This window comes from Hyperolius riggenbachi, chromosome 7 (genome assembly GCF_040937935.1).
Source record: "Hyperolius riggenbachi isolate aHypRig1 chromosome 7, aHypRig1.pri, whole genome shotgun sequence".
In the NCBI taxonomy this organism is placed as follows: Eukaryota; Metazoa; Chordata; class Amphibia; order Anura; family Hyperoliidae; genus Hyperolius; species Hyperolius riggenbachi.
Window position 1 is genome coordinate 209,196,301 of NC_090652.1, and position 27,339 is coordinate 209,223,639.

A 27,339-nucleotide genomic window follows, 5' to 3' on the forward strand; every position below is an offset into this window, starting at 1 on the left:
ACATTAAACATTCTACTTCCTCATTAATTACAGCTATAAATATGATTTTTTCCCATATACTGTAAAAGTGTGCATTGTACATATGTGGGCATGTGAGCGTACTCATATATTTATGCTGGCATTTTTATGTTCCTTACCAACATGCAGAGTAGCACAGATAGTGGAGTAATGTTTACCTGCTCCAGCACTGTGGGTCTCCTCCATGCACCACAGCCACACACTTTTATGCTGCCATTCACAGGCTACCAATCACATAAACTATGTTAGTCATGTGGCTCAGAACCGGTGAATGGCAGCCGTTTGTGTGCGGCTGTGATGCATGGAAGAGACCCACAGCACAGGAGCAGGTAAATATTACTTTGGTCCCATTGCTATTCTGCAAGCGTATCAGGGTAAGGTGTGTGCGGGGGGAGAGGGAGATCAGTTACGGAGGGGAGAAGATTGGATTCCAGGGGGCCCCATGACAATTTTCACAAGGGGACTTTATGAATGCTTGTTATGTCCCTGAGCTGGATGAATTTCGGAGACAATGCCACACTGAATGAATGTAGCCATTAGCTATGTGCTAACCAAAATATAGGGCAAAGTAAACCCAAGAATCTAGCGTATGTACAGCAGACCCTGGTGACCATGCCTCGGCCAGTGAATCAGTTTGGCTGAACGCTGGCCAAGAGCATGGTTCTCCCCTCTCACCCCGTGCATCACTTGATGTCAATCATGTGCCGTTCTGTTGGCCCTCCACCACACACACACATAGCAACAGAACACGATGCAGGCTTACAGACCCGCAATGCATCTGTACAGCCTCAGCTTTGCAACGTTGCCCGAGGGATCAGGTTTTCATTCCTGCTGGGTAACGTACATGTGTAGGAGGCTTTCGCCATCTCACCTTTGTAATTTCTGCTTAGCTAATCTGCATGTGTTTATAGAGTGATTCGTACCTTTCACCTTGCTAATTAAGAGGGGGGAGAAAACTTATGGTTGTATCAAGATGTGCTTCTTGATATGAGGTATCCTAGCCATGCTACCCTATGGCTGGGGTTTATGGATGTGCTGGCATAGTGGAGGGGCAACCCAACTGAGCTGGAACACTTTAATGCAAGGTTAAATATAGATAATCAGAATATTCAAGTAACTTATAGTGAGAAGAGTATCATCATTTTTAATTTTCTGCAACCCACTGGGGAAAATATTTCTATTTCTATAAAATGCACCTCCATGAATAGTCTCCTCCACATGCTTAGTCATCACAAATCTTGCCTGCTGCATAGAAAACTGTACACTGGTATCTAAGGCTATGTTGGCACTGCTCTGATGACACAGCGTTCTTACACAAAATCCTTAGAAGTACAAAGCACAGGGTTATACATACTGAACATTACATTAGGCATACAAATGGGATGGCACAGAATATTGTCTGGACGGAAATGATCAACTACAATAGGAGAAGGAAAATAGGAAATAGACTTTGTGAGTCGTTTCAGGATACAGAAGACATTGGAGTAATTTCGCAAATATTTTGAATAAATGTGTCCGATCTTTAGGGTATAATTAGACACAGCAAAAATTAGACCCAATATTTAATTACAACCAAAAGTGTACCAGATCTGCTCTGCAAAACAATATTCTCAATAAAAAGTTCAGATGTGATGGTGCCTAACTCTGTCTTTTTGTCAAAAAAAGTCTTGTTTTTGATAGCACGGAGTAACTTGAATATAAGATCAAAAGCGTTATTAACTGCATGCCTGAAAAAGTTGCTTATATGATACAGCACCCTTGCGGGCTTAAGTATATTGGAAAAACAATTAGACCCTTAAAAATAAGGATATCTGAACATTTTTGAGACATAAAAAATAATGACCCAAGAAGCCCTCTGGCATTACATTGCAACTTACATCATGCAAGTAATATAACATTTAGTAAGATAAAAGGTATGTTTGCTTTAAAGCCATCAACAAGGAGAGGTGACTTTAATGGCATTTTATTATGTAAGTAAGCCGTGTGGATATGTGAATTAATACTACACATCCATAGGATTTAGAACAGAATTTGAATATGAATACCTTTTTGAATTAATACACCGATCTGCCCATTTTAAAGGTGGCCACACATCATACCTTTTTTTAAATATCTGTCCAGTTCAAGAATTGTAATACATTTTTTCTGATTGATTGTAATTGTTCAAAAATCCGACCATTGTACCACACGCATGAAAGTGAAATGGTAGATTCGAGATTCAAATTAGGAGTAGCAGTTCTTTAGAAGAGGTTAAAGTTAAGGATAGGCACAGAAAAACACACTTGTTGGGGCTAGGTGTCTAACTACAGTGAGGTTCAGTAAGTTGAGTGTAAGAAATTTGAGAATCCTAACAGGGAACAGAGAGTCAGGATACAGGATTTGTGTTAAATAACTGGTTAACTGTGCCTGGATTTCAGTACCAAATGTAAGCATATGCTTGACAATATACTTGTAAAACTCAATGTTTGAGGTTAATACTTCCCATACCCATTCTATTTGCATGTACTGTTTACTTCTACAATACATAATAAAATACTGATTAACGTCTAGTCCTTCCGCCTGAATACCCAACCCTTCACTGAATTTAAGTTATGAAGTACATCACCTTTATGAATGGTGTGTTGGTGCTCCTGTGACCCAACGTTATGTGACATCAACATATCATGTTGGCTTGAAACAGTAAAACGTGGTACCACAGGAGACAAGAGAGGAGGGACACTGTTTGAGGAAGGAGCTACTAAGACAGGTGAGAGTGGTGCTGCATGATGCTAAGGAGTAAATGTTTACAACAGGCATCAAAATTTGATACTGCTCCACTCTTGGGGGGCAGGGGGGGAGATTACAACAGGCTTCCAAATTCTTATAACTGTGAGAAAGGAGGGGGGGTTACACCATTCCACTTAACTATAAAGGTGCGTACGGATTGTGCAGAATCAGCCTTATCAGTCTTACCGACAGACTGTATACACGCTCTACTGTCGGCAGAAGGCCCGCCCATCGGGAGGGTGTGCCGGACCCGTTGTTCATTACAGTAGTGCGTGTGTACGCACCTTAATACTTGGAGGAAAAGAGGATTTGCAACTAGGCCACTTAATCATAATATCTGAAGCAGGAAGGGGGCTACACTAGGCTACATAATTCTAATGTCACCAGGACATTCAATTTTGAAATTGGGGAGGAACACACAACTACCTAATTATTATCTGGGAGGGGACACAAAGCAAATTCTAATAACTCCCAATAGGCTACCTTATTATAATCTGGGGGTAAAACACACCAGGCTCCTTTACACCCCAGGGGGGGATTTTTTTCCACACCTGTCCTGAGAACTACATTGCCTGGAAACTTCCATGCCTTGCACTAATGCTGAAGTACGTTTGGTGACCAAAACCGATAATCAAAGCAGTTTCCTAGACAGAGGTTATATTGGGAGATGGCACAGGTCATATAGTGGTATCATATAAGTCAAAGCAGGCATAATAGGATACATACTGCATAAGAGACTTCCATTGTACATTGCTGACAGTAAAAATCTATGTGGAATTCAATAAAACTGTCCACACAATTTTGCTATGTGGCTACTTTGACCTAACTAGTGCTTGTTTCCCCTTCTCTCATTCTCTTTTAATTACAATTGTGCTTTTTCTTGTAAAGAGACTTAATTGCAGCTGGATACATTCTTTTTCCCTGCATATTTTCTCTCACTGAATACCAAAGACCAACCATAAAAATCTGCCTCGGAGGGCTGCAACATAAAGATGTTATTCCAATATTAGATTAAACAGCAAAGCGATGAGAAGACCAACCATAAATACAATTAGATTTACATTCATGTGTAATTTAAGAGGACAAAGGCCCCATTGGAAGAGTAGTGTGTGACTCACTCATATTCTGAGCTGCTAACCACGTTCATATGACACAATCCAAAGGAAAATATTACCTTACACAATAATAAACTACTTTATAGCATAGCACTGGCCAGCCACGTGGACGCTGCCATTACAAGCGAGTGCTTGTCTGTGGCCTAAAGGCTGGAGAGTTGGGGAGGGTCCCATTAATAAGGCGAGGGTGATAGCCAAAGTAATATCTACAAAACCCTTATCCTGCCACATCTCCTGATTACATCAGGCTTGTTAGGGGCATAATGTAGAACATGTTTGTAGGGGTAAAGATTTCCACAAAGAAACTATGATACGCCCAAATATAAATGAAAGAAAACAGCCAATGACAGATACTCAAGAAGAAAATAGAATGGTAATATGTCATGCGGTAAGCAGAGATTATCATTTTTTTCTATATCATATATTATACAGATAACGTCTGGTTATATGAAACAGGAAGCAGTTATAATATATGAGCACACCAAAAATATATTTACATACCAATCATGTGATCATGTGTTGATTCTGCTTCAGGTTTTACCCCACACAAGGAGCTACATGACAGACAATCACATAAGTGTAACCAGTCTATCAGAGCCTTAGCCTTCAATCATGTGATCATATATCCTACCTGCTTCCTGTTTATGATTTAACCTGCAGGACGAATCTTTGGTTGATCAGTAGAGATGGGCCGAACGGTTCACCGGCGAACGGTTCCAGGCGAACCTTTGGGGTTCGCGTTCGCCTGGACCAGGCAAACTTTTGCGGAAGTTCGATTCGCCCAATAATGCACTATGAGGGACAACTTTGACCCTCTGCAACACAGTCAGCAGGCACATTGTAGCCATTCAGGCTGCACTAAGCCCTGGAGCCCCACCCCCCCTTATATAAGGCAGGCTCGCTGGCCATGACACTCACTCGTGTGCCTGCTGCAAATAGACAGACTAGGGAGAGCTGCTGCAGATTTTTTCTCCTAGGGAAAGATTAGTTAGGCTCTTGGCTTGCTCCTGGCTGATTGTTATTGCTAAAATAGCACCCCTTAACAGCTCTTTTGAGAGCTAATGTTTTCCTGATGTGTTTTTTTTTGTGTGTTGCTCACCGACACTGACATTATACAGCCCTATCTGTTGCAGCTGGACCTTAGTAATTGTTATTACTGTGCCAGCCAGGCCCTGCCTAACTATCTATACTGGGACACCTACCTATGCCTACCTAACTACTGGGGCACCTACCTACCTACCTATACTAGGGGACCTACCTATGCCTACCTACCTATAGTGGATCTCCTACCTATGCCTAGCTAACTACTCGGAAACCTACCTATGCCTACCTACTTATACTGGGTCTCCTACCTATGCCTAGCTAACTACTGGGACACCTACCTATGCCTACCTACCTACACTGGGTCTCCTACCTATGCCTAGCTAACTACTGAGGCACCTACCTATGCCTACCTACCTATACTGGGATTCCTACCTATGAATAGGTAACTACTGAGGCTCCTACCTATGCCTACCTACCTATAGTGGGACTCCTACCTATGCCTACCTACAAACAAGAAAATAATAAGGTCGTTGCTTCATTGTGGACAGACCAAATTTGATCAGCTGGACAGTCACTGTTGTTCTATCATTAAGCTACCACAGCCCGGCAACCATATGGGCTGGAAAACTGCCACGGCCTGCACTCTGGCCATTTTGCGCATCAGTCCAGCACGGCCGTCACTACGCAAACAGCTGTTTGCGGTTCGTTACACAGTGAGTTTGGTGTGTCAATGTGAAGCAGAACTCTAATCACACTCCCTGATTTATGTATACATATGCAAGATATTTGAAAGCACTTTAGGCCTGCAATTTAGCATTCAATGTGATTTCTGCCCTTAAAATGCTGCTTTGCGTCACATCCAGATTCTTCCCCGGGACTTTGGGCATGTATCCCACTCTGCCATGCCCCCCTCCAGGTGTTAGAGCCCTTCAAACTTCTTTTCCATCACTTTTGTGGCCAGCATAATTTTTTCTATTTTTCAAAGTTCGCATCCCCATTGAAGTCTATTGCGGGTTCGCGAACTTTTCCGCAAACTGAACCTTCCGCAAAGGTTCGCGAACGGGGTTCGCGAACCTAAAATCGGAGGTTCAGCCCATCTCTATTGATCAGCCCTGGTTGGCATTGCAAACTTTCATTATGAGAAACCAATAGATTTCCTTGGAAGAACAAAGAGAAATCGAAAGCCCGATATGGTGTAGTATTGTTAAGTTAGTTGTGGTTAAAAGCAGAATATTTAGATATACTCACAAACATAGGTTACCCATAGGCAACCACTTCAAGTGCAGGTGGGGAGTATTAGAACCTGACCCCACTCAGGTTTTTAAGATGTCGCTCTCTGTAGATAGGAAACGGGGTAGCACCCCTCCACCGAGGGTGGACTCTACATTTCAGCAAGGCTTGGTGTACAGAGGCGCCAGAGTAGAATAAAAACGTTTAAAAACCGTCTAAAAGAGGGGGATGTTCAGGTGGACTTACCTCCCTCAAAAATATAAAACTCAATTGAGTCACAATATATCAATACAATTTTTTTTTATTTAACTCCACTTAGTGCAATGTGTTTCGCAGGTGTAGTCCTGCTTCATCAGGCAAACAGGAGTATAACTCAATGGGTCTAGATGCAGAAGTGAGCGCCTCTGTCAGAGGCGCTCATAGAGGCGCTCATATCTGCATCTAGACCCATTGAGTTATACTCCTGTTTGCCTGATGAAGCAGGACCACACCTGCGAAACGCGTTGCACTTAGTGGAGTTCAATAAAATATTTTTGTATTGATATATTGTGACTCAATTGAGTTTTATATTTTTGAGGGAGGTAAGTCCACCTAAACATCCCCCTCTTTTAGACGGTTTTTAAACGTTTTATTTTACTCTGGCGCCTCTGTACACCAAGCCTTGCTGCAATAGATTTCCTTGTTCCTCAATGTGAAAAGATGTAATAGTTGGTGTGATGTCAAGTAAGCGAGATCACCACAAACACACTTAGCATAGTAGACATTTGGGGTAGATAAAGCAGGTATATTGGGAAATCCCCCAATGATCCATCTCCACATCTGTGTCTGGATGTACGTCCTTCTCCATTGCAGGAACTAGTGGCAAGCACCATTTCTATAGGTTCCTCGCTGGATGATATAAACTTAAATTTGTCAAATTGTGTCTGCAGATTACATTTTTTTTTAATTAGATGAAAATGTAATAAATTACTACATCAAAAGTGTACATGGATGTTTTACAATGGTGTGGTCACAAAGATCTGCTATAGGGTATAGCACCATGTAGGATGTCTATGGTAACACAAAGAATTACTCTTCCCTTGAACATTGATTATAATAATAATAATTCCTTTTTTTGTATAGCGCCTTTCTCCTGTCAGACTCAAAGCGCTTGCGAGGCAGCCACAAGAGCGCACTCAGTCGGCAGTAGCAGTGTTAGGGAGTCTTGCCCAATGAACTCCTTACTGAATAGGTGCTGGCTTACTGAGTAGGAAGAGCCAGGATTTGAACCTAGGACTCCTACATCAGAGGCAGAGCCCTTAACCATTACACTTTTCAGCCACCTTAACAGCCTGTTGCTTTGTAACATAAGTGCATTTTTTTTTGTTGAGTTTAGTCTTTACTTACTGTCTGCAGATGCCCAGCATATACAGTACTACCAGCTAAGTACTATCAAAAGTAAAACACAATCAGGCAGAGGAAAAAGACACTCACAAATCAAAAGCTACTATGCCTATAGTACTGCTGGCAATTGGGTTATCATGAAAGTATTTGGATCATGCATGCACATCCAACTGCCCTTGGATGTCAGTAGGTACCTTTGTACTTTAGGATGTTGGTTGTAATCAATTATTTGAAGTTTCCTTAGTCTACAATGTGGTGTAGATACCACATTTTGTAAATAAACATAATTTTTCTCAGTATTTTCCAGTAATCACATAAGTAGTAAATACTATATCTGACCATTAATGGATTGGGATAGCAGTTATTTTCTCTGATACCTTGTGCTTGAGCTGCTGATGAGTGAGAATACCCCAAGGCGAGAAGAGCTGTCTCTACCAACTGATTAAAGAGGACATCTCTGCGAACTAGTACAAATTCAGCATGTTCTTCCCTGCTGTCCATCTGCTCCACCACACAGAAGACAGGAATCATGAGACCTATGTGGGGATAAACAATAAACACAGATTACTCAAACATCTGAAACAAACATGCACATGGCAATACAAGATCGGATCACAAACAGTTCCATGTCCCCTTTAGATTACCTCATAATTCAAATTATACATTCTTTGTGACAAATCTGGGCTTTCATTAATAATACAAAAAGGTGAAAAAACAAGTGATGTTGCCCAAAATCAATTTGTCGCATGCAGGCTGGGGAAAGAAAACGTTCAGCTAACTGGATGTTTTGCTCAGTCATTTTCCAGTTATTTTTCTTTTTTTTTAGAAGTAGGTATGCTCTAAAATATACTGTCCACAGGAAGTAGTTATGGCAGATTCTATACCTGCATTTAAAAGAGGCTTGAATCATTTCCTCAAGCTAAAGGGCTTCCACATATATATGATGGTGATACAACTGGAATAGCTGGGATTCTGGGAAAAATGTACTCTTATCTTATGGATTCTCTTTTCTCTGGATAAAGGTACGTTGAGGCTCAATAGGTTGGCTTTGGTGGACATATTTTTATGAGGCCAAATAACTGCATAGTTATATAACATCCAGTTCACTCTTTCTATACAGAGTATCAAGGCCCTCAACATTCCATTTCTTAATAAATGTTTCAGAGATCACTTCTGATCCCATGTCAATCTGGACTAAACCCCACCTATAACACAAGATTTACCATCCCCAAAGAGGCTGTATCTCTATCCATACATAGTTGGCTTTATACAATAATATAAGAGTCCTGATTTACTATAATCACATAAGTCCAGAGCTAGGAAAAAGCCCAGTAGCAAAATAGTACACCATAATGCGCACACAATCCGCAATGACACATTGGAATTCTCCAAATGATGCCTGACCATCTGTGTGCTCCAAGCAATGGATGCAACCTTCATCATCTAATAGGAGTTTCTTGCAGGCATCTGGAAGGTGGTCAACTTGACAGGTTAAGTTAATATAGTTTTCCAACTAATAATCCACCTCCAACGGTATATACGTTAGAGAAATACGTTAAGGACTCCTCTTCCCCAGATCCTTTGGGTTGTAAGCCTTCAGCAGGGCCTTCCTTTCTTGTGTATCACAAGATTGTGCACTCTACCCATAGAATAACACAATCTTGTATTACTGGGACTACTACTTCAGTGTATGATCTGGCATGATTTATTTTATTGCTCATTACTTGGATTGTGTTGTCTGTCACACCCCAATTATCGTTGTCTGTAACCTTATGTATTGTACAACACTGCGTAATATGTTTGCGCTATATAAATCCATTAACCCATTTTAGTTCCTGGAAGTAGAAACTACGTCCAGGAACCATGCGCGCTACCGCACGCCCCCGCAGCTGATCGCGTGCGTGCACGCGCGCTCCCGGCCCGTTAGCCAGGCAATCAGTGAATCGGGCAATGGTGCCCGATCACTGATTCCTCTCCCCCGCTGAAAAAGCGACAGCTTCCCTCGGAAGCTGCGCCTTTTCTGGCTGTTACCTCCCCCATGCATCTCTCTAAGCGTATGTTACGCTTAGAGTGACGTCATGTAAACAAACTCATGGCCGCCATCTTGTGGCCAAAAAGTAATACTACAACTAAAAGTAAAAAAAAAAAAATCAACACACATTTACATTATAAACCTATTGTTTACATCCCACCCTCCCAAAACTACCCAAATAAAATGTTTAATATACAAAAAACAAAAAACATTACAATAAAAAAAACCATTACAATAAAAAAAAACATGTAAATATTTACCTAAGGGTTTAAACTTTTTAAATATCAATGTAAAGATGAAATATTTCTATATTTTTTTTATTTTAAGTGATAGATGCAAAACGGAAAAAATGCACCTTTATTTCCAAATATAATATGGTCGCCATACATTGTGATAGGGACATAATTTTAACGGTGTAATAACCGGGACATATGGGCAAATACAATACGTGAGTTTTAATTATGGAGGCATGTATTATTTTAAAACTATAATGGCTGAAAACTGAGAAATAATGAATTTTTTCTGTTTTTTTCTTATTCTTCCTGTTAAAATGCATTTACAGTAAATTGGCTCTTAGCAAAATGTACCCCCCCCCCCCCAAAGAAAGCCTAATTGGTGGCGGAAAAAACAAGATATAGATCAGTTCATTGTGATAAGTAGTGATAAAGTTATAGGCTAATGAATGGGAGGTGAGCATTTCTCAAGTGAAAACGACCGAACGCGAATGGGTTAATATAAAGCTGGGAACAACATTCGTACTTATGTAACGCAACAGAAACCCTGAAGGTGGACAAACTATGCATAACAAAGGGGGAGAAAAAGGCACCCAGGGTATGATAAAACTATGTTAAATGCAACTAAAATGCAAAAAGGTTGAGGTGGCTTACCTCAATGATGACACGTTCAAAATAATTTGTAACATACTTTACTATGCACTTGGCAACGCGTTTCATGGATCTCAGCCCACTTCCTCAGGCCGAATACAGTGCCAGAAGAAAATCAAGCCAGCGATTGAGGTAAGCCACCTCAAACTTTTTTCCTTTTAGTTGCTTTTAACATAGTTTTATCATACCCTGGGCACCTCTTTCTCCCCTATGTGTTATCTATCCTCCTTTGGGAGGGCTACTCTATTTGGCTTTGCAACCACCTAGAAGTTTTTGTACCAAATGAGCGAACGCATCTGTGCGTGGATCGGGGGGGGGAGGCCCTAGAGCTGCGCAGCCGCACTAACGCGTAAGCGGACTGCGCAGCCGCGGCCGGCTCCGGCGGCCATCTTGGGAGACCCGGCGGAACAGCACGGAGGGCGCGGACGGCGTCCTCCGTGCATTTAAAAATGATTAAGGTACTTAACTTTTTTTTATTATTTGGGCTCGTAAGTCCTTTAAAGGGATACTGCCTGTTTACTTCATGTTTTGCTGACATATACCATTATGCTGTATTTCTTTTTGACCAGTTTGGTCTTTTCTTGCCAATATATTTGTGCATAGTGCATTATTTGCACTTGTTTGTATATAATAAATGTTTGTGTTTACAACATAATTTTGATGAATCTCATGCTGGTGTGCGAGTCCTTTTGTATATATATAGTCTCTAGGGCTTTTTAGCCTAATTACAGACTCAGCACCCACCGTACCCAGTGCATTTATTAGCGTACATAGGGTGTGCAGTACCTTCTTGTAAATATAGTGACGCGTCTGTTGCCATGAAGTGGGTATCAATTTACTGCTGGCAGGGGAGTGGAGAGAACAGTGCGATCAGATGGTGCTTGGACATCAGGTATCTTTAATGTTAATTGGCCACTGTACACATGCTGGTTTCTTTCATGATTTAAGTCAGTCTTTTTCATCCACCACAACTGAGTTCAAACCAGCGTGTGCACATAGTTTTAGGCTAGCCAGATGTAGGCAGATCCCCACTGAAGGTATCCTTACCCTGTAGCAGTGGTGGGGCTTGCGTGAATAAGTGATCCTGAGAGCTATACCGGTGGTAGCTTAGCTACTGGTAGGGCCTCCCTAGCCAGACAGGTCAAATGTGATATTCCAGACTAAATTGGACACCCTGGTCTCCAACTCTGGGGGTTGGGCAATGGGCTAACAATCTGTTCCTGTAAAATTGTTAAGAAACCTGCAGAGAAGCCTCGAAAATCGGAGACAGAGATGGATGGGGCAGAAAACTGAAGGAGGCCAAGGCTCAAATTGGGCTGTAGCACCATCGGAGGAGGAGAAGATGTAGGCAGATAAACATAATTTACCAAGAGTAGTGGCGACCACTAGAGCAAATATACCAAAAACAGTACAGTACATTAATACATTAAGTACAATACAGTACATTTCAGTTAATTAGCTTCAATTTCTGCACATCTACTTTAGCAGATCGCTGCACTGTTTGATCATTTATTTGATCAATAGAAATCTGTCAGTGTGTGACCATTGACCATCCTTTCACCAGAAAACAAATGAAAACACACATCAATCGATTCCATGTAAAATGTTCATTTTGGAGGCGCTCCCCTTTAAGAGCTGCATGTTTGTCTCATTAATAAAGGTAGCATACTTCCTCCAAGCAATCTAAACGTGCTTCTCTCTATATACAAGTGTTTTTTGATGACAGATAAAGCAGCTATTATACCTCCTCGTTCTTCCTTTCATCAGCTCTGTTCTCACAGACTATGCGTGTCAAGGCTGCTTATTTTTTATGTGCCCCATTTTGTTTCTCATACATCACATAGGAAAGAATAGGAAGATTCTGCATGGGGATGTCTGGATCCTATTAATGCGTCTCCTCAGTGTCTCAGCCTTCTGCTAATAAATCATCTTTTTATATGGGCATTTTATATTCATCTGCAGGAAAGTCATTAGCTGAAAAATAGACATTACAACCACTTGGCTGCCAGCAAGCTTTTCTGTGTGCTGCCAACCCGCATTTGGCAGCAAAAGAGTTAAAGAAGCTATGGTTTTTAATATGGATTTAGAGCTGATTAAATATTATAACGTTTGCCTTGTTCCCTAACAATGAAAGCATCATTGTTGTGACTTGTTTTTGCTTGATTTTATTGCTTTTTTTTCATGGTGGCCGTGTTTACTAGCCAAAATCCCATATGGAACTTTCATAGTGAGCACAAACAAAGTAAAGGATGTCGGTAATTTTGCCTGCCGTTACACAGAATATGTCAATGCATTGTGGAGTGCTGGACATCTGACAGTACATCATTCTTCTAATGCTTAGGCTGGCATTGTGTGTGTGAGCAAGTCATGAAATACAACCTACAGATCATGTTCATTGTAACCTAAACGTTTGTTCAGTCTTCTGATAAATCAAAGATGATCAGGTGCGTGATCAATGGATTCATCAAAACCTGATCTGAAGCAAAAGAAATAAAGTAGTCACTATATATGGTATATGGTATTGACCAATCGTGTAATCAGTCACTCCTGATGCTCCGATGTAGTCATCTGATTGTGTGATTGAATAGCTATGGGTATGGCAGTAGCAATAAACCATGGATGCCAGCGCATATCCTACACTACCCCCCCCCCCCACATCCCCATCTTACCCCAGAAATGTCTTATGATACAGGCCTACCAAACTGGTTGGCAGAGGAAAAGGAATAGTCTATTGATGATAACAAAGCACTAGTAAAGAGCTAATGCAGTGACTGGAGGAGGGCCTCATGGGGGCCCTGGTGCATTTACAACCGCTGCATCCCCTATTGCTACACCACTGAGCATGTTAAGTCAGATTTTACTTCCACTTTCTCCCATTGCAAAAGTGGTAGGCAAAACATTCTCCTAACATGAACATTTCCACTAACCCAGAAAGAAAAAGAAACTAAGCTAATTAAAGCATCTGGCAGCTGGTTAATTAACCAGCATCTAAAGGTTTTAATTGGCTTATTTGAATTTCCTCCCTAAGTCAGTGGTGATTTAGGGCTAGGTGAAATTTTGCTTATAACTACTCACCTCTAATCCAACTTAGTTTGAATTAGAGTGGAGAAATACACATATGAATCATTTGGTCATTTGGTCACTCACTCTAGTACTATTGTGTATGCGCGAAAATTGTTCTTCTTCTTGTTCTATTCTATGGGGTGTAGGCTGAGGAAACATTAGAAACAGGAAGAAAAAAAACACCAAGAGCCAAGAGTGTTGTATGTTAGTGATACCAAAGACTGTATTCATTAAGTACTGTAAATGCCAGTTCTGTTGCACATAAGAGGTTTCTACAACTGAAGGATTGTGAATAATACTACGCCGTATACGACTGTGAAGGTTCTCATTTATAAGTAAAGTAGTTATATCTAAACACATTTTTGGTCTAGGAAACTTTTTTATCTTGATATACTTTGACAAAACTATCATAGATTAAACAGAAATGGCAATTTTGTTATAAAATTGCCATAAATATAAATGGGTTCTAAAACAGTGTGCTCAGGTTTTACTTCTTGGCAACCCTGACGACAATTCTCTGTGCTCTATTTGGAGTACTGTTGCCATGAGACTATCCAAAAATTCCAAACTTGCTGCAGGATTAATTAGCTGCACAGAACTAGAACCTTTAAAGGATACCTTAACGCTTAAGCTATTTAAAGAATGGCGCCTACCATGTGTGGTGATTTGTGCAGATGCTTGCCGCACCTTCCATGGCTCGGTGTCAGCCTCCATTCTCTGGTAATTGGCCCTGTTCTTTTACTCCTGGCCGGCGCCCTCTGACCCAGACTTCTACGCTGCGCATTGCGCAGTATGTCTGCTGTAGTGGAGCGCACGAGCACTGGGTACGTAATGTGATGGGAGTGAGCATGTACAAGACGTGGGGTTGTCAGGTAGTGCGGTCACAAGGCACAAAGCAGACATTCTGCACATGCGCAGTGTAGTAGTAATCAAGTCAATTATGTTAAATAAGGTGTCATGAAACAATGTTTTCCTACTCAACCTTCTGCTCTGTCATGTGCTGCACCATTCCACCCCCCTTTATATCTCTAGCCTGCACACTCGTGGTGCATCTGTACAGAACCTAGCCCTGAATCTTGAGTCTCAATCCCTGAGGGTGACAGTCCTCATACATGTCTACAAAGTTTAAGTTACTCATTTTCAACACATGGATTAATAATCCATTAGCTAGCAAGTGGCAACGAATTTGACACTCCTATTCCCATTTTCTGTTACTAGTAAAATAATTTATGTACGGTGCTAGCCAATGAAATCATAAAGGTAGAAAAAAATGCAAAGTTTCTGAATACAGATTCAGAAAAAAGAACAAGACATTAACAGAAGGTATGAATTGTGGAATGGTTTTCATGACACCTTATTTAATATAATTGACTTGATTTCATGGCATTCAGCCTGCTGGACTCCTTGTATACTTGCATGCCACCTGACACTTACTCCTAGGTAGTAACTAGCACAACTGTCACCTACGTGTTTAATATTTACTTCTATACAGGGTTTTACTTCCGATAACATCTAAAATGATGCCTGAAGAAGAGGGCCATTTTCTGTTAGACACACAGTGGCATGACTATGTTTTATATGCACATAAAAATAGGCTGAAATAGTGTTTCTTCAGCGCTAGTCTAGTTAATGGGGTCCATGGCCACTTCCTGCTCATGGCAATTTGGTTGCAACACCTAATTCTTAAGAAATACAGGACCCAGCAGGAAACACTATCCATGCCACCAACCGAATGGGTTTAGCAATGTTATGCAGACAAAATTTCTGGTGTGCGACTTTAGCTTTTGTGTTTCCCACTGGGTCCCCTATTTCTTACAAATTACTGGACACAACCAGATTGGCGTGAGCAGGAAGTCACCATCGGTCTATGAGTTTTCTCGCTGGGTCCCATCAACTAGACTAGTGCCATTTCTCCTTGTTCTTCACATTATATAGAGTTGAACTAAAATCAGTGAAATTTTTGTAAAACAAAATGGAATTAACATTTGCTCAAAACATTAATAAGCATGATATTACACTTAGGGTGCCTTCACACTATGCATGCTGTGGTGTGTTATAACTTGAGTAATAACTGTACAATAACATGCTACAATGGTCCCACAATAGGCCCATTCACATCATCACGTTGGCACTGCGGTGCATCAAGTTCCATTGTAACAACCCAAGCAAAGCTGTGCACTACAAAAAAATGTGCACATTACTCCCACGTTACAAGTGAGATGTGATGAGGTACAATGTTTTGCGACATGCATGTTGCCCGGAAGATGCCAATTTAGCAATCCATTGCAGTATGCAGGATGCACATCGCCACGGATTCAGTGTGATCTTACCCTAAGGGTAAACAACCTTTAGAAAAACATAATCCATACAGATGAATGTTAGAGATGAATGTTACTCCCTTTAATCCATACTTAGTTAATACTTTGAAGATTCCCCATTGCCGTGGGAACAGTTGAAGTGGGCCAGTCTTCTTTGCTTTACAATAAATTTAATACAGCTGCTTGATTCAGTCTGTTTAATTTCACAGCCCTTATTCAGTTTTGAAATACAAGAATTTTAACTGAATCTTCCTGAAACGTGTTACTTTTTCCAAAACTGACTGATAATATTTGATTGTTTTCATGACTAAAATCAGGCCAATTTGCAATCAGGTGTGGTGAAAAATCAATGCTATTGGACTACATTAGTCACTGTAAAATTTTGAACAGAGAGGTAGACTTGTGAATGTGGCATGCAGGGTGATACTATATTTGGCTTTCTTGCCCAATCCTTACAGTGTACGTGGCTATATTTCGATTCTCTGTTCCACTGTTGTCACTTAAGTTTTACTGAAAATTAAAATAGGTCTGAATCATCAAAGAAAACAGATGGAGAATACCAAAATCTAAACATTTCACCTTTGATGAGAAAAACTATTTTAAGTTTGACTCTCCGTTTGGCTCTATATGTTTCAAATATTAATGACAAAAATGTACAACAAGCTCAATTTATTTTGATTTGCATAAAAATACACTTTTACAAAGATTATCTGCCAGTCAAAGGACTAGTGCAGGTGTCGAAAATAGGGTCAGTTCATACCAATCCGCATAGTACAAATATGCTTACACATTATCAGTCTACAGCTGTCCTGCTGCACCCACTGCATTGTAGGTCAGATTTGTGGGTAGCAAAATACAATGCACAAACCTAAAAATAGTGGAGATGGACAAGTGGATGGTTACATGCTTTTCCATAGGAAAGCATGGGGCCATTCTGCATGCCCAGCGGTCTGCTGCTGTTTTCTTAGCTGGATGCAGATTGAAATGGAAAGATAACTTCTTAACAACATTCAACTGTAAAAAGACTTGTGAAGCACTAAGTAGGGTTATGGAAATGTATTAGTGGCATTTTAAGTGGCATTTTCCTTTATGAAATTCAACTGCTGTCAACGCAAGCTCATCATATCTCCTCTATTGTCGGAAAGCTATCCTGTCTCCTGGACCAGATGGACTTCTTTTGAAATCCATATTTACTCACTTGGTATTGAAAAAAAATAATATATATATATACAGTATATATATATATATATATATATATATATATATATATATATATATATATATATATATATATATATATGTATTTCAGAGTCATAACTAATACTAAAAATTACTGAAATAAATTACTGGCATCTAAGTCCACTTACTTTCTTGAATGTAATGAAATTCCATGCTGTTTAATACTTTTCTCTACAAATAGATGCAAACTAAATTAGTTGCTGTCATCAAAATTGTTATCAGAAGCTAGAAACAAAAAATCTGAATCCAATATTAAGAGGTTTGACAGAATGATATAAGTAGACAGGAAAACACGCATCAGTGGTGTTTTAGCTGTTTAAATAGACATTTCAGTACACAGAGTTTATTAAATAACACATTCCAAAAAAAACATAATTCTGCATCAGAGAAGCTAATCACATTTCACAATAATAATAAGATAAAGGATAAAATGTAATCTACTTTCCCGTAAACTTTATATTAATAAATGTAAATATCTGCTTTACCTTAAATAAACCTGGCAGTATTGTTGTATCAAATTTCTTACAAAAAGTAAGAAATATTAATCAAACTAGTATGGGGACATTCCAAGCAACAAGATTTTTCACCGAAATTGGGCAGTTGAAATAGTACAAAGTTTTTCCACCTGATTAAAAGTTTGCCCAGTCCACCAGTTCTAAATTTTGAAAACAAAATAGTGCAAAAATATCATCTCTAGAGGTTAATAGTTAACAACATCACATACAATAAGTCCAAATAAGTGGCGAAGGATTTATAGTTTATGAGAACCCTTAAAATTTGCAAATGTTTAGGGTACACACATTGTCAGATGGCAAATATGATCTTAGAACTTCCTTGTCCAATGGTAACCAATTGCAATATAAAAATTCATTTTCCTAGTATGACATATTTGACTTATTTCTAATACATCAACAGCAATAGAAAAAAAAATACTGGGTGAAACACTTCTGAGATCATGAGAGAGGCAGCCGTCCTTGTTCAGAGTAGCACACAACAATTACTTCAGATGGTTATATTATTATTTTTTTATTATTTAGTCTTATACTGAAAACCTGCACACATTTTTACCTCTTCAGATGACATAGTGTGATGTTTCCATAACATCAGCCATATATTACAGTAACTCAATGTTACATGATCATTCACTCATTCTCCCCTTGCTTAACCCTTAGGCCTTTAGGAAATGTTTCCACTGGTCTTGTTAAACTGGATATCTGTGTACAACAATCTCTTTCTCACCTGGAGTAAGGTTTATAATGAATCCTACAACACAGCTGTAAAACACACAGTGCCAGCTTGGCTGCACATGGAAATAAATGTTGATCAAAGCAGTGCTGCTAAAAGGTGTGAGGACAGGACTAGTGGTAGGCAATACAGAAGAGTTAAATGATGGTGATTCCTGGTCAGATTTAAAAAAATTCCCAGAAGTAAAAGTGGAAACATATCTGGCAGTAGGATATAAAGGTGTGGGCTGGCTTCCATATTATTAAATACAGTTCTTTATCTTAGTAATGTGTCTTTGAAGTGTCTTTAATTTTACATGGTGGCTTAATACACCATTACAAATACGTAACAATCACTTACAGGGAAAGTTAGGTTGGTTATAGTTAGCTGTAGGATGTATTACTTTTTAAAAATGAATACACCTATTTTGAGGAATTAATCATCCTTAAACTTGTGGTAGTGGTAACTCTATCACCATCCTTTCTAGTCAACACTACTACACAGGAATAACAATAACGGGGTAAACATCACCAGCCACAAAATACATGAACCAAATGTAAATAAACACAGAAAGGAAAAAGAAAAAAAAAGGATTCGCATAACATAAGAACATTCACAAAACAGAAAAATATGGGGCAATCTTCTATTAAATACAAAATAAGGAAACAATAATACTAGTCTTTGGACCCAAAGCAATGACAAAAGTTAAAAGTGCCTGTAAGTCTCCTATTGATCTGGATTGCTAACAGTTTACCAGCTAATGCCAACTGTTGCATCAGAGCTTGTGGGAATGCCATTTTGCAGTGTATGAGAAACTAATCCACTGAGCTTTAAGTGTTTTTAGGTGACCAACTACTTTTGATGAACGCTGTACAGCACCCCACATCAGTTATTAGTGATTCATTGTTTTTCAGCATGGAGCTTTGTCATCTGAAAAACACCCAACATGGTCCATCACAATGGGTATAAATCTTTCCCCCTCTTGCAAATACCCATTGTCAAGGCAAATGGGCACATCAAACAGCCTATCAAAATCGTTGTTGCATTCAACAGGGGCAGTTCAAACAGCTGCACTGAAAAACTGCTAAACTTTTGCATCACATTTCTTGCTTCTTGTGTTGATAAATCAGCCACTCAAGCTGGCTGGTTAATATGATATGACCTGCAGCATACCCTAGCATTTCAAAAAATGTAAAGGAATTTCAGACCAAATGTATTAATTTATGTATTTATTGTCCTAACTTAAACTCAGAACTTCCGCTCTGATCTAAAAGATTAGTAACAGGATAATAACCTTATGGAAAAAAATAATTCTTCATTATAATCTATGGAAATCCAAAATAAACCTGGAGGGTTAAATTGGTTTCACATTCCAGGCAGCACTGAAAGAGTTAAGCCACAGTATTTACTTATAAATAGAGTGCCTTGGCACAGCTCTGATGCACAGCTGCTGATAGGACCTAGCTGGACACTCTGATGTGGCTAAACAAATGCAGAACACACAGCAGTTCATTTCTTAAGTAACTATATGTGGAATAAAGACTTTTCATTGTGTGCTGTGCAAGACTTTGGGTCCCCTTTAATGAGTTAGTGGGATATGCAGTCCACTTGAGGTCCAGACTGGCCCCTGATTATCCCTCCTTTCCTAGTTTGAAGTGAGTGTGAAGGGGCTGGCCTAGCAAATAATTATGTTTTTTTACATATTGTTTTTTGTTATGTCATGGCCACACCCTTAACCCACATCTTACACAGATGAAGCTGCCCAGCAGGAAGAAACTTAATAAAGAACCCAGGACACTGATCATGGGAACATCAACTCGGAATTCTGGTAAACACCTTCTTTTATAAGTTGCCCTGTGAATACCAAATCTGCTATCAGTGGGCCACAGATTAATTCCTTTACTTAATTAATCCTGGGATTGTGCTTTATTAAGCAACTATCCCCCACACTCCCTCCCCAAGTAACAGTAAAGCTCAATACTCACGTGAAGATGGATCAAGAAACCTCAAATCGGCAACTCCCGCTGAACAAGGTTCCCTGATCCATCTTCCTACCTGAGGGAACACACGGCGTCACACAACGTCATGCGAAGGGCATGAGCAGGGAAGTCCAGCGATCATGGTACTTTGCGCGGGAGACATCGGCACCTTAAAAATCCAATCCATCGTGACGGTCGTCATCACTGCACATCGCCAAACGTCATTAGTGTAATTGTGTGCCCAAATCCACATCCCGAGATCGCAGGAATGACCACTCGCAGCTCAAAAAATTGCCGGTTGTTGGAAAAATCGTTGTGAAAATCGCAAGTGGCTATAGACCTTAAGACTACATCTGAGGAGCCTTACTGTTTTAACCCACTGAAATTCTTTTCAAGAAACCTCCACAGGCTGATCCCCTTCACATGTGCACACATGGATGGATGTGATAGTGTAATCACTCTACCATGAACCCTTCGGGAGTACTCATAACCAGGCTCCAAAGATTAGGGCAGAGGTGGCATCATAAAGTAGGGCAGGACACTCCAAATTAAAGGTAGAATCTACAGCAGTAAAAAAAAAATCAACTTTAATTACGTAAGTGCAGTAGGCAGGTTTTTCTTAGAGTAAACTTTTTATTTCTTTCTACCTTTAGACACCCTGCTTACTTGGACACAAACACAAGGAAGTATTCCTATATTTAACTACTGAAAAACTGGTATCTGATTGGTATTCGATAAAGTATTTAGACATTTATGTCATCCTTTCATATAGGCAAAATTCTCACATGATTTTCTTACACTGTTGACAGTGATGAAACTACTTTAAAGACAACTATTTTATGCACAGTTCCCTTATAGACTTGAAGGCACTGCCTTATTCTTTGCACACTGAAACAGAAATAATTTGTATTACAAATACTCAGTCAGAAAGATTTGAAACAGCATGTGTCATTTAAGTGCTGCAAGCAAAAATACAGACTAATAGGTTATCATGTAACAAGGGATAACATGGCCATCTCAACAGGTCTTTGAAAGAACAATGGTTTGGGAACATGCCAGCTGCATTCCATGGGCATGTTAACAGGCAAGCAACCCCGAACAATGCCTATTCTGTTCTGCACTGGGTGGTCCTCTGCTAATTTACACATGTTTGCCATTAACATGTACCCAGCAAAGGAAACTACACTGGTACATCACATTTGCTGTCACAACATAGCTGTGCCAGTCATAAAAAAAAAATATCTATGTGGGATAAACATAAGTGCATAAGAGAACTCAGGACACAGTTCCAGCAAAATGTATAAGCGGTGGTATGAATCATAAGCAGACCACCCGTATTATTTTAGGATGGTAAAGAGCAATGGTTATGAAGAATAAAATAGGTCACTTGTTATTTGATATAACGCCAGAGCTTTGGGAACCATTCACTGAAAAGTGATAAACACAATGGGCTACTGTATGGCTCAGCAATACTCAGAGGCCAACTCAAGCCAAAAACTTCTTACAATTTTTTGGGATACTGCAGGGAAAACATGCTGCATTTGTCTTGGGTTTATTGCTGTCTGTCTTCATTAGTGCTATTCTCTCACCGTCTCTAGTGTCACTGGTAAAAAGAAGTGAGGAGAATCCTTCTAACAGGATCACATACAGCAGTCAAATCCTAACAGCTTTTAAAAGCATCTCTTCATGTTACAGTATTATCTGCAGATGGCAGTCTGGCAAGCACCTTCTTGTGTCTTGCCATCTGCAGACATTTCCATAGACACTCCAGACAACCAGTGTCCGGTGGCACTAATTCAACCAAAAGAATTCAGCTAAAAAAGCTGCACAACAGTGAATGGAGAAACTGCCCTCAATTTCACTAAACATTCTTAAAGATATACTGTACAGTGCTTACCCAAAACTAAATGAAGGATGAATAATAATAATAATTTGTCTTGGAAGATTTACATCCAAAAATGACCATACATGGAGTGCAGTGGTATCCATTTGAGCTGTAAAATGGTTACCTGAAATGACACCATCAGCCTTGCCTGTTCACTGTGCAACCTGAGGGCCACAAGGCTGTGTAAGTCATGACTTGCTGCAAGGTACTGCAGCACATTCTCTATATACTATAACAGTGCAGTTGGCACTCATGAGCACGATGTGAAGAGTCACATTGTATCCATATACAGTCTGTGTAGCTCTGTTATACTGATCACATTTTGCACACAGTCAGCAATAGAAATTGCGAAACTTCAGAAACATTGTGTGAGGACTCTTGCACACTGCATGCGATTCTGATTTTTTTAGATGATGCAATTTTTTATTCAGATTTTAAAAAGTACTGCATTTACTGTATGGTTTTTTTTTTCCTTCCTTAAAAAAAACCCACAAATTTAATAAAATCTTTAAAACAAAAATAAAGTACTGCATACTGCTATGTTTTTTAATCGGAATCAAAAATGGGATCATATAAAAAATCGGAATCGCATGTAGTGTGCAAGAGGCCTAAGTTGCATTTTTTCCTGTGTTTCTCACAGCCTGAAAAAAATTGCAAAGTGCAATCACGAAAAAAAAGATCACAAACAAAGCATTGCATTTGCGATTACGTTTGCATTTTGCAGTATAAAAGTAGTGACAATATTTGCAGGATAATAGTGACAATATTGTTGTACTTTTAGCTGCTGTCCTTATGTACTTTTCAAAAGGAGTTTTGGAAAAAAATAAATACGGCCTCGCTTCCTGTGCTGGAGTGACAAAGTCAGTCAGATTCTACTCTTGCTGTTACCCAGTGGTCAGTGAAGCAAAACATGCACAGCCATCAGGTCTGAGTGTATCATTATCACTAGGGATCATTGCAAGTGCAGTCCTGTGAGGAAGCAGCTATAATGACCAGGACCCCGGGGTTTGGGTTAGCATCTTCATTTTGATGATGATCTGTAAGCCAACTGTAATTACATGTGAATGTCCCTCAGATTGTCAGCCTTTGGCAGGGTCCTCCCTTCCCTAGTGTATTCTACATGATTGTGTACTCCTTTCCTATGACAGTCTCATATTTGTATTACTGGGCCTACCTACCCAACCCAAAATCACATGATAATGTATTTTGTACCGTTTGCCTAGTAAAACTTTGTCCTATGTTGTATAACCTTGTTATATCTGTCATCCTTCCTTTGTACCATTGTATGTATTTATTTTCCAGTGTTGCGTAGTATGTTGGTGCTTTATAAATACAATAAATAATATTAATAATAATAATGTGTTCCTTACATTTATGTATAGTTTACATTCACACAGTGATGCCCCTGGGATGCATATTTACACATTTTTGGAAAGGTCCCCCTAAAGAATCTAGTAACTGCATGAGTTATTCTGATAAAGTAATATTTTAGTATTTTTATATTGTGGAAGCAGTTACAAGCATCTTTGTATTTTTACTTTGCAGTTGTATGTTTCCTCATTGGTAAGAGACTTTCTCTCATTTCCTCTCATGATAATCAGTGGACAAATAGGAACTCAGACAACTAGAAATAACACCTTTCTTCCTGTAAAATACAGAGGAGTTGGAGCCTATATCAACTTTATATAGCTAACCTTCACAGTTCATGAGCCCAGATCACCCGGTATTATAGCCATGAAGGAGTATGGAGAAGTCAGCAACAACGAGTGGTTAAAACTCAAAAAGTCCAACCTATTTGAAAAAATAATTCAAAAAAATGTTTTTATTACTGTAACTGAGCACTGGCAAGGTCAGATTTCTGCAAAGGGCTTTTAGGCTGTGGCCTGGTGGGAATGCTCTCTAAGGGGGAGGAAAGAAGGGTGGGCTAGGAGACAACTTGCCTCGGGTGCCTACGTAAGGGGATGGGGAGGATGGTGGGGGTGTTTAAGGGCATATGTTTAAATCTAGCCCAGGCCATTAAATAGTATGTTGTACATATTGCACATTGGAGACAAACCATCACAAAGTAATAGCACATGAGAGGAAGAGGTTGAGCCCTGGGCAGCACGATGGCTTACTGGATAACCTGTAACATTGGGTCCCAAGTTTGAGTCCCAGGTCAACATCTGCAAGAAGTTTGTATGTTCTCTCCATGTCTGTGTGGGTTTCCTCTATGCACTCTGGTTTCTTCCCACAACCCAAAAACATACAGATAAGTTAATTGGCTTCCCCCTAAAATTGGCCCTAGACATATGACTATGGTAAGGATTAGATCGTGAGCTCCTCTCAGGGACGGTTAGTGACAAGACTATATATATATATATATATATATATATATATATATATATATATATATATATATATATATATATACAGTATATATACCCTGTAAGGCACTGCGGAAGATGTTGGCGCTATATAAATACTCAGTAATAATAATAATAACAAGCTTGAATAGGTTTGCTTCAAGAACCTCTATATTACTACATAGTGGAGACAGCTGTTCCAGGGACACAAATTCTTCAAATCTTTGCTTTCTAATTCAAAAAGACACAAAAACTGAGATTTTCTCTGTTTCCAATTTATTTGCGAAGAAAATGGCCAAAAGTCAATGTTACACATCATACCTAAATATACATAACATGCTCACTCAGAGTGGCCAACTGCCAACACAGTTTAACAATAATTACTCTGCAAATAAGCTGCTTTTGTATGCTGAAAACTGCACACTGAGATGTGCACTCATTACACATATAAGTAACACTAAAGATTTCTCAGTGATTGTATGCTGATAATGCTAGTTAAAGCAGGCAAGCCAGGAATTTACCTCACAGGAGCCTATAGGCGCAGATGATCGGGCTCCTTAGACTTCACCCTCCCCACAAACCCCCACCAAACTGTACCACAAGTGTGCCGGTTGTCCCAGCTGTCAATTCTCCCTTACTTCCCTTGCCCGTCATAGGTAGTCACAGGTGCCCCTTAGTATTAGGTAGCCAGAAGTACCCTCAATATTAAGTAGCTAAAGGTGCCCCTGACTGAAGGGAGAGCTCATCAGTGGAATGGCGAGAGCAGGATGAGTAACCTCTTATTTACCCTATCATCAGGACTCTGCATAGGGAAGGAGGGAAGAAAGCCTTGGGGAGGGGAGTGAGCCGCCTTTCCATCATCAGGCACTTGTAGGCAGTAGGCACATGCCTACAATGCCTTATGGTAAATCCAGCCCGAGAGCAGGTCTTAAAGGGAACCAGAGGCCCCAGAAAGAAGATTTTATACATACCTGGGGCTTCCTCCAGCCCCATACGCACGGATCGCTCCCACCAGGGCCGGCGCTACCATTAAGGCAAAGGAGGCAGCTGCCCCAGGGCCCCAGAGCTTGTAGGGGCCCCCAGTGGCTACAAGAGGAAAAACATTTTTCAAATCGGCCTTATAGTTCTTGAGAAAATCGATTTTAAAGTTTCAAAGGAAAAAAAAACACATTTAAAAACCTGCCGACTTTAATGGTTAATAGCAAATCCACCTTAAATGCTAGAAACCCTAAATTTGCAGGATATGTTAAGGAGATCATTAGGAATAAGAGGAAAAAACAGTTTTTCAAAAATACCTTATAGTTTTTGAGAAAATCGATTTTAAAGTTTCGATGGAAAAAAGTATACCTTAAAATGCGGTAAATATAACTTTTAGTAGCAAACCTAACGGTAGTGTAATTTTACATGCATCAAATGAAAGCGCAATAAATTTCCTAACGGGGTTTCCAGGGGGTCTATACGCAGCCGCAGCGCTTTGGCCAGGGATTGCTATACAGCCGCAATATGACTGTATGAAGATCACTGGCATTTTTTCCTATTTTCCCAAAAAAATTTTATGTTTAGAGTGTGGGAATTTTTTTTTAAAATTATGTGGGGTCCCCCCTCCTGAAACTTTTTAACCCCTTGTCCCCCATGCAGGCTGGGATAGCCAGAATGTGGAGCTCTGACCGATTGGGACTTCACACCCTGACTATACCAGCTGCAAAAAAGGTCCCCTAATGCCGATTTTTGTTCCGCGGTATATGTTGGGGACCCCCCAAGTTTATTTTGCCCTGGGGCTCCATTGTTGCTTAAACCGGCCCTGGCTCCCACGCCGCCCTCCTCCGCTTCCTGTATCCGGTGGTACCGGGTCTCGTAGTTTCGGCCAGTTGGCCAGTCAGCGGCAGCACGCGGACAATTGTCCGCATCACAGGGGCTCCCGGCATACCCGTACGCGTGCAGCTGCATACTGCACAGCCGCACGCGTAAGGGTATGGAGGGAGCCCCTGCTCATGCGGACATTTGGCCCGGTCCGCCGGAAGTGACGGGACCCGGTACCGGTGATCCAGGAAGCGGAGGATGGCGGCGTGGGAGCGATCCGGGCTTATGGGGCTGGAAGAAGCCCCAGGTATGTATAAAATCTTTTTTTCTTTTTACGATTCCGGCGTCTCTGGTTCCCTTTAAGCTGGCCATATATGGCGCAATGGGCTTGATTCACTAAACCTTGCTAACTCATAGCATGGCCACGCTAGCGGAAACGCAAGAAATCGTGACTTTTCGCATGCAAGAGCGAGCGATAATTTGGGATTACGCGCAAAAAATCAAGATTGCACGGGAAAACGCTAGCACGGCTGTGCTATGAGTTAGCACGGTTCAGTGAATCAAGCCCCTTGTGATCGATCAAACAATTAATTTGACAAAATGTTTGAACTGTGCCTAAAATTGAATGTACATTTCTCTTCATTAATGGTGTACAACCATCTAATTGATTATTTGTCTACAAAAAAATCCTCAAAAGTGACACATTAGAGATGTGACTGATCATGATTTAACATTCAATCTTTCTGAAAGTTTGATCACTGGTGTGCTGCCATTATAAATAGAAGCACATTTAAAGACTGCTGTAAGAATATGCTATACAGTACAGACTTCTGGATGGCAGGTATACACAAGGCAGAACTTCATATAAGAATTTAAGGCTGCTATTCTGTCTTGACATGGCATTTAAGGGATCCATGAACTCATTGTGTAGTTCCGCATGGACATTGTGGTGTCTTAACTTAGACACCATTGTCAGTTATATAAATCCTGATAAACATTACTGGTTCAATTTGG

At 40.1% G+C, this 27,339-nt stretch overlaps 1 protein-coding gene across 7 annotated transcripts in view; it reads right to left on the reverse strand.

The window, feature by feature from the left end:
• Positions 1 to 27,339, reverse strand: part of SATB2 (SATB homeobox 2) — a 367,270-nt gene that overhangs the window by 262,556 nt on the left and 77,375 nt on the right. For all 7 annotated transcript variants that reach the window (XM_068245088.1, XM_068245087.1, XM_068245086.1 and 4 more), the window contains one exon: positions 7,934 to 8,092. In XM_068245088.1, the coding sequence (XP_068101189.1) occupies positions 7,934 to 8,092 (159 nt within the window). The remainder of the gene's footprint in view (positions 1 to 7,933; positions 8,093 to 27,339) is intronic.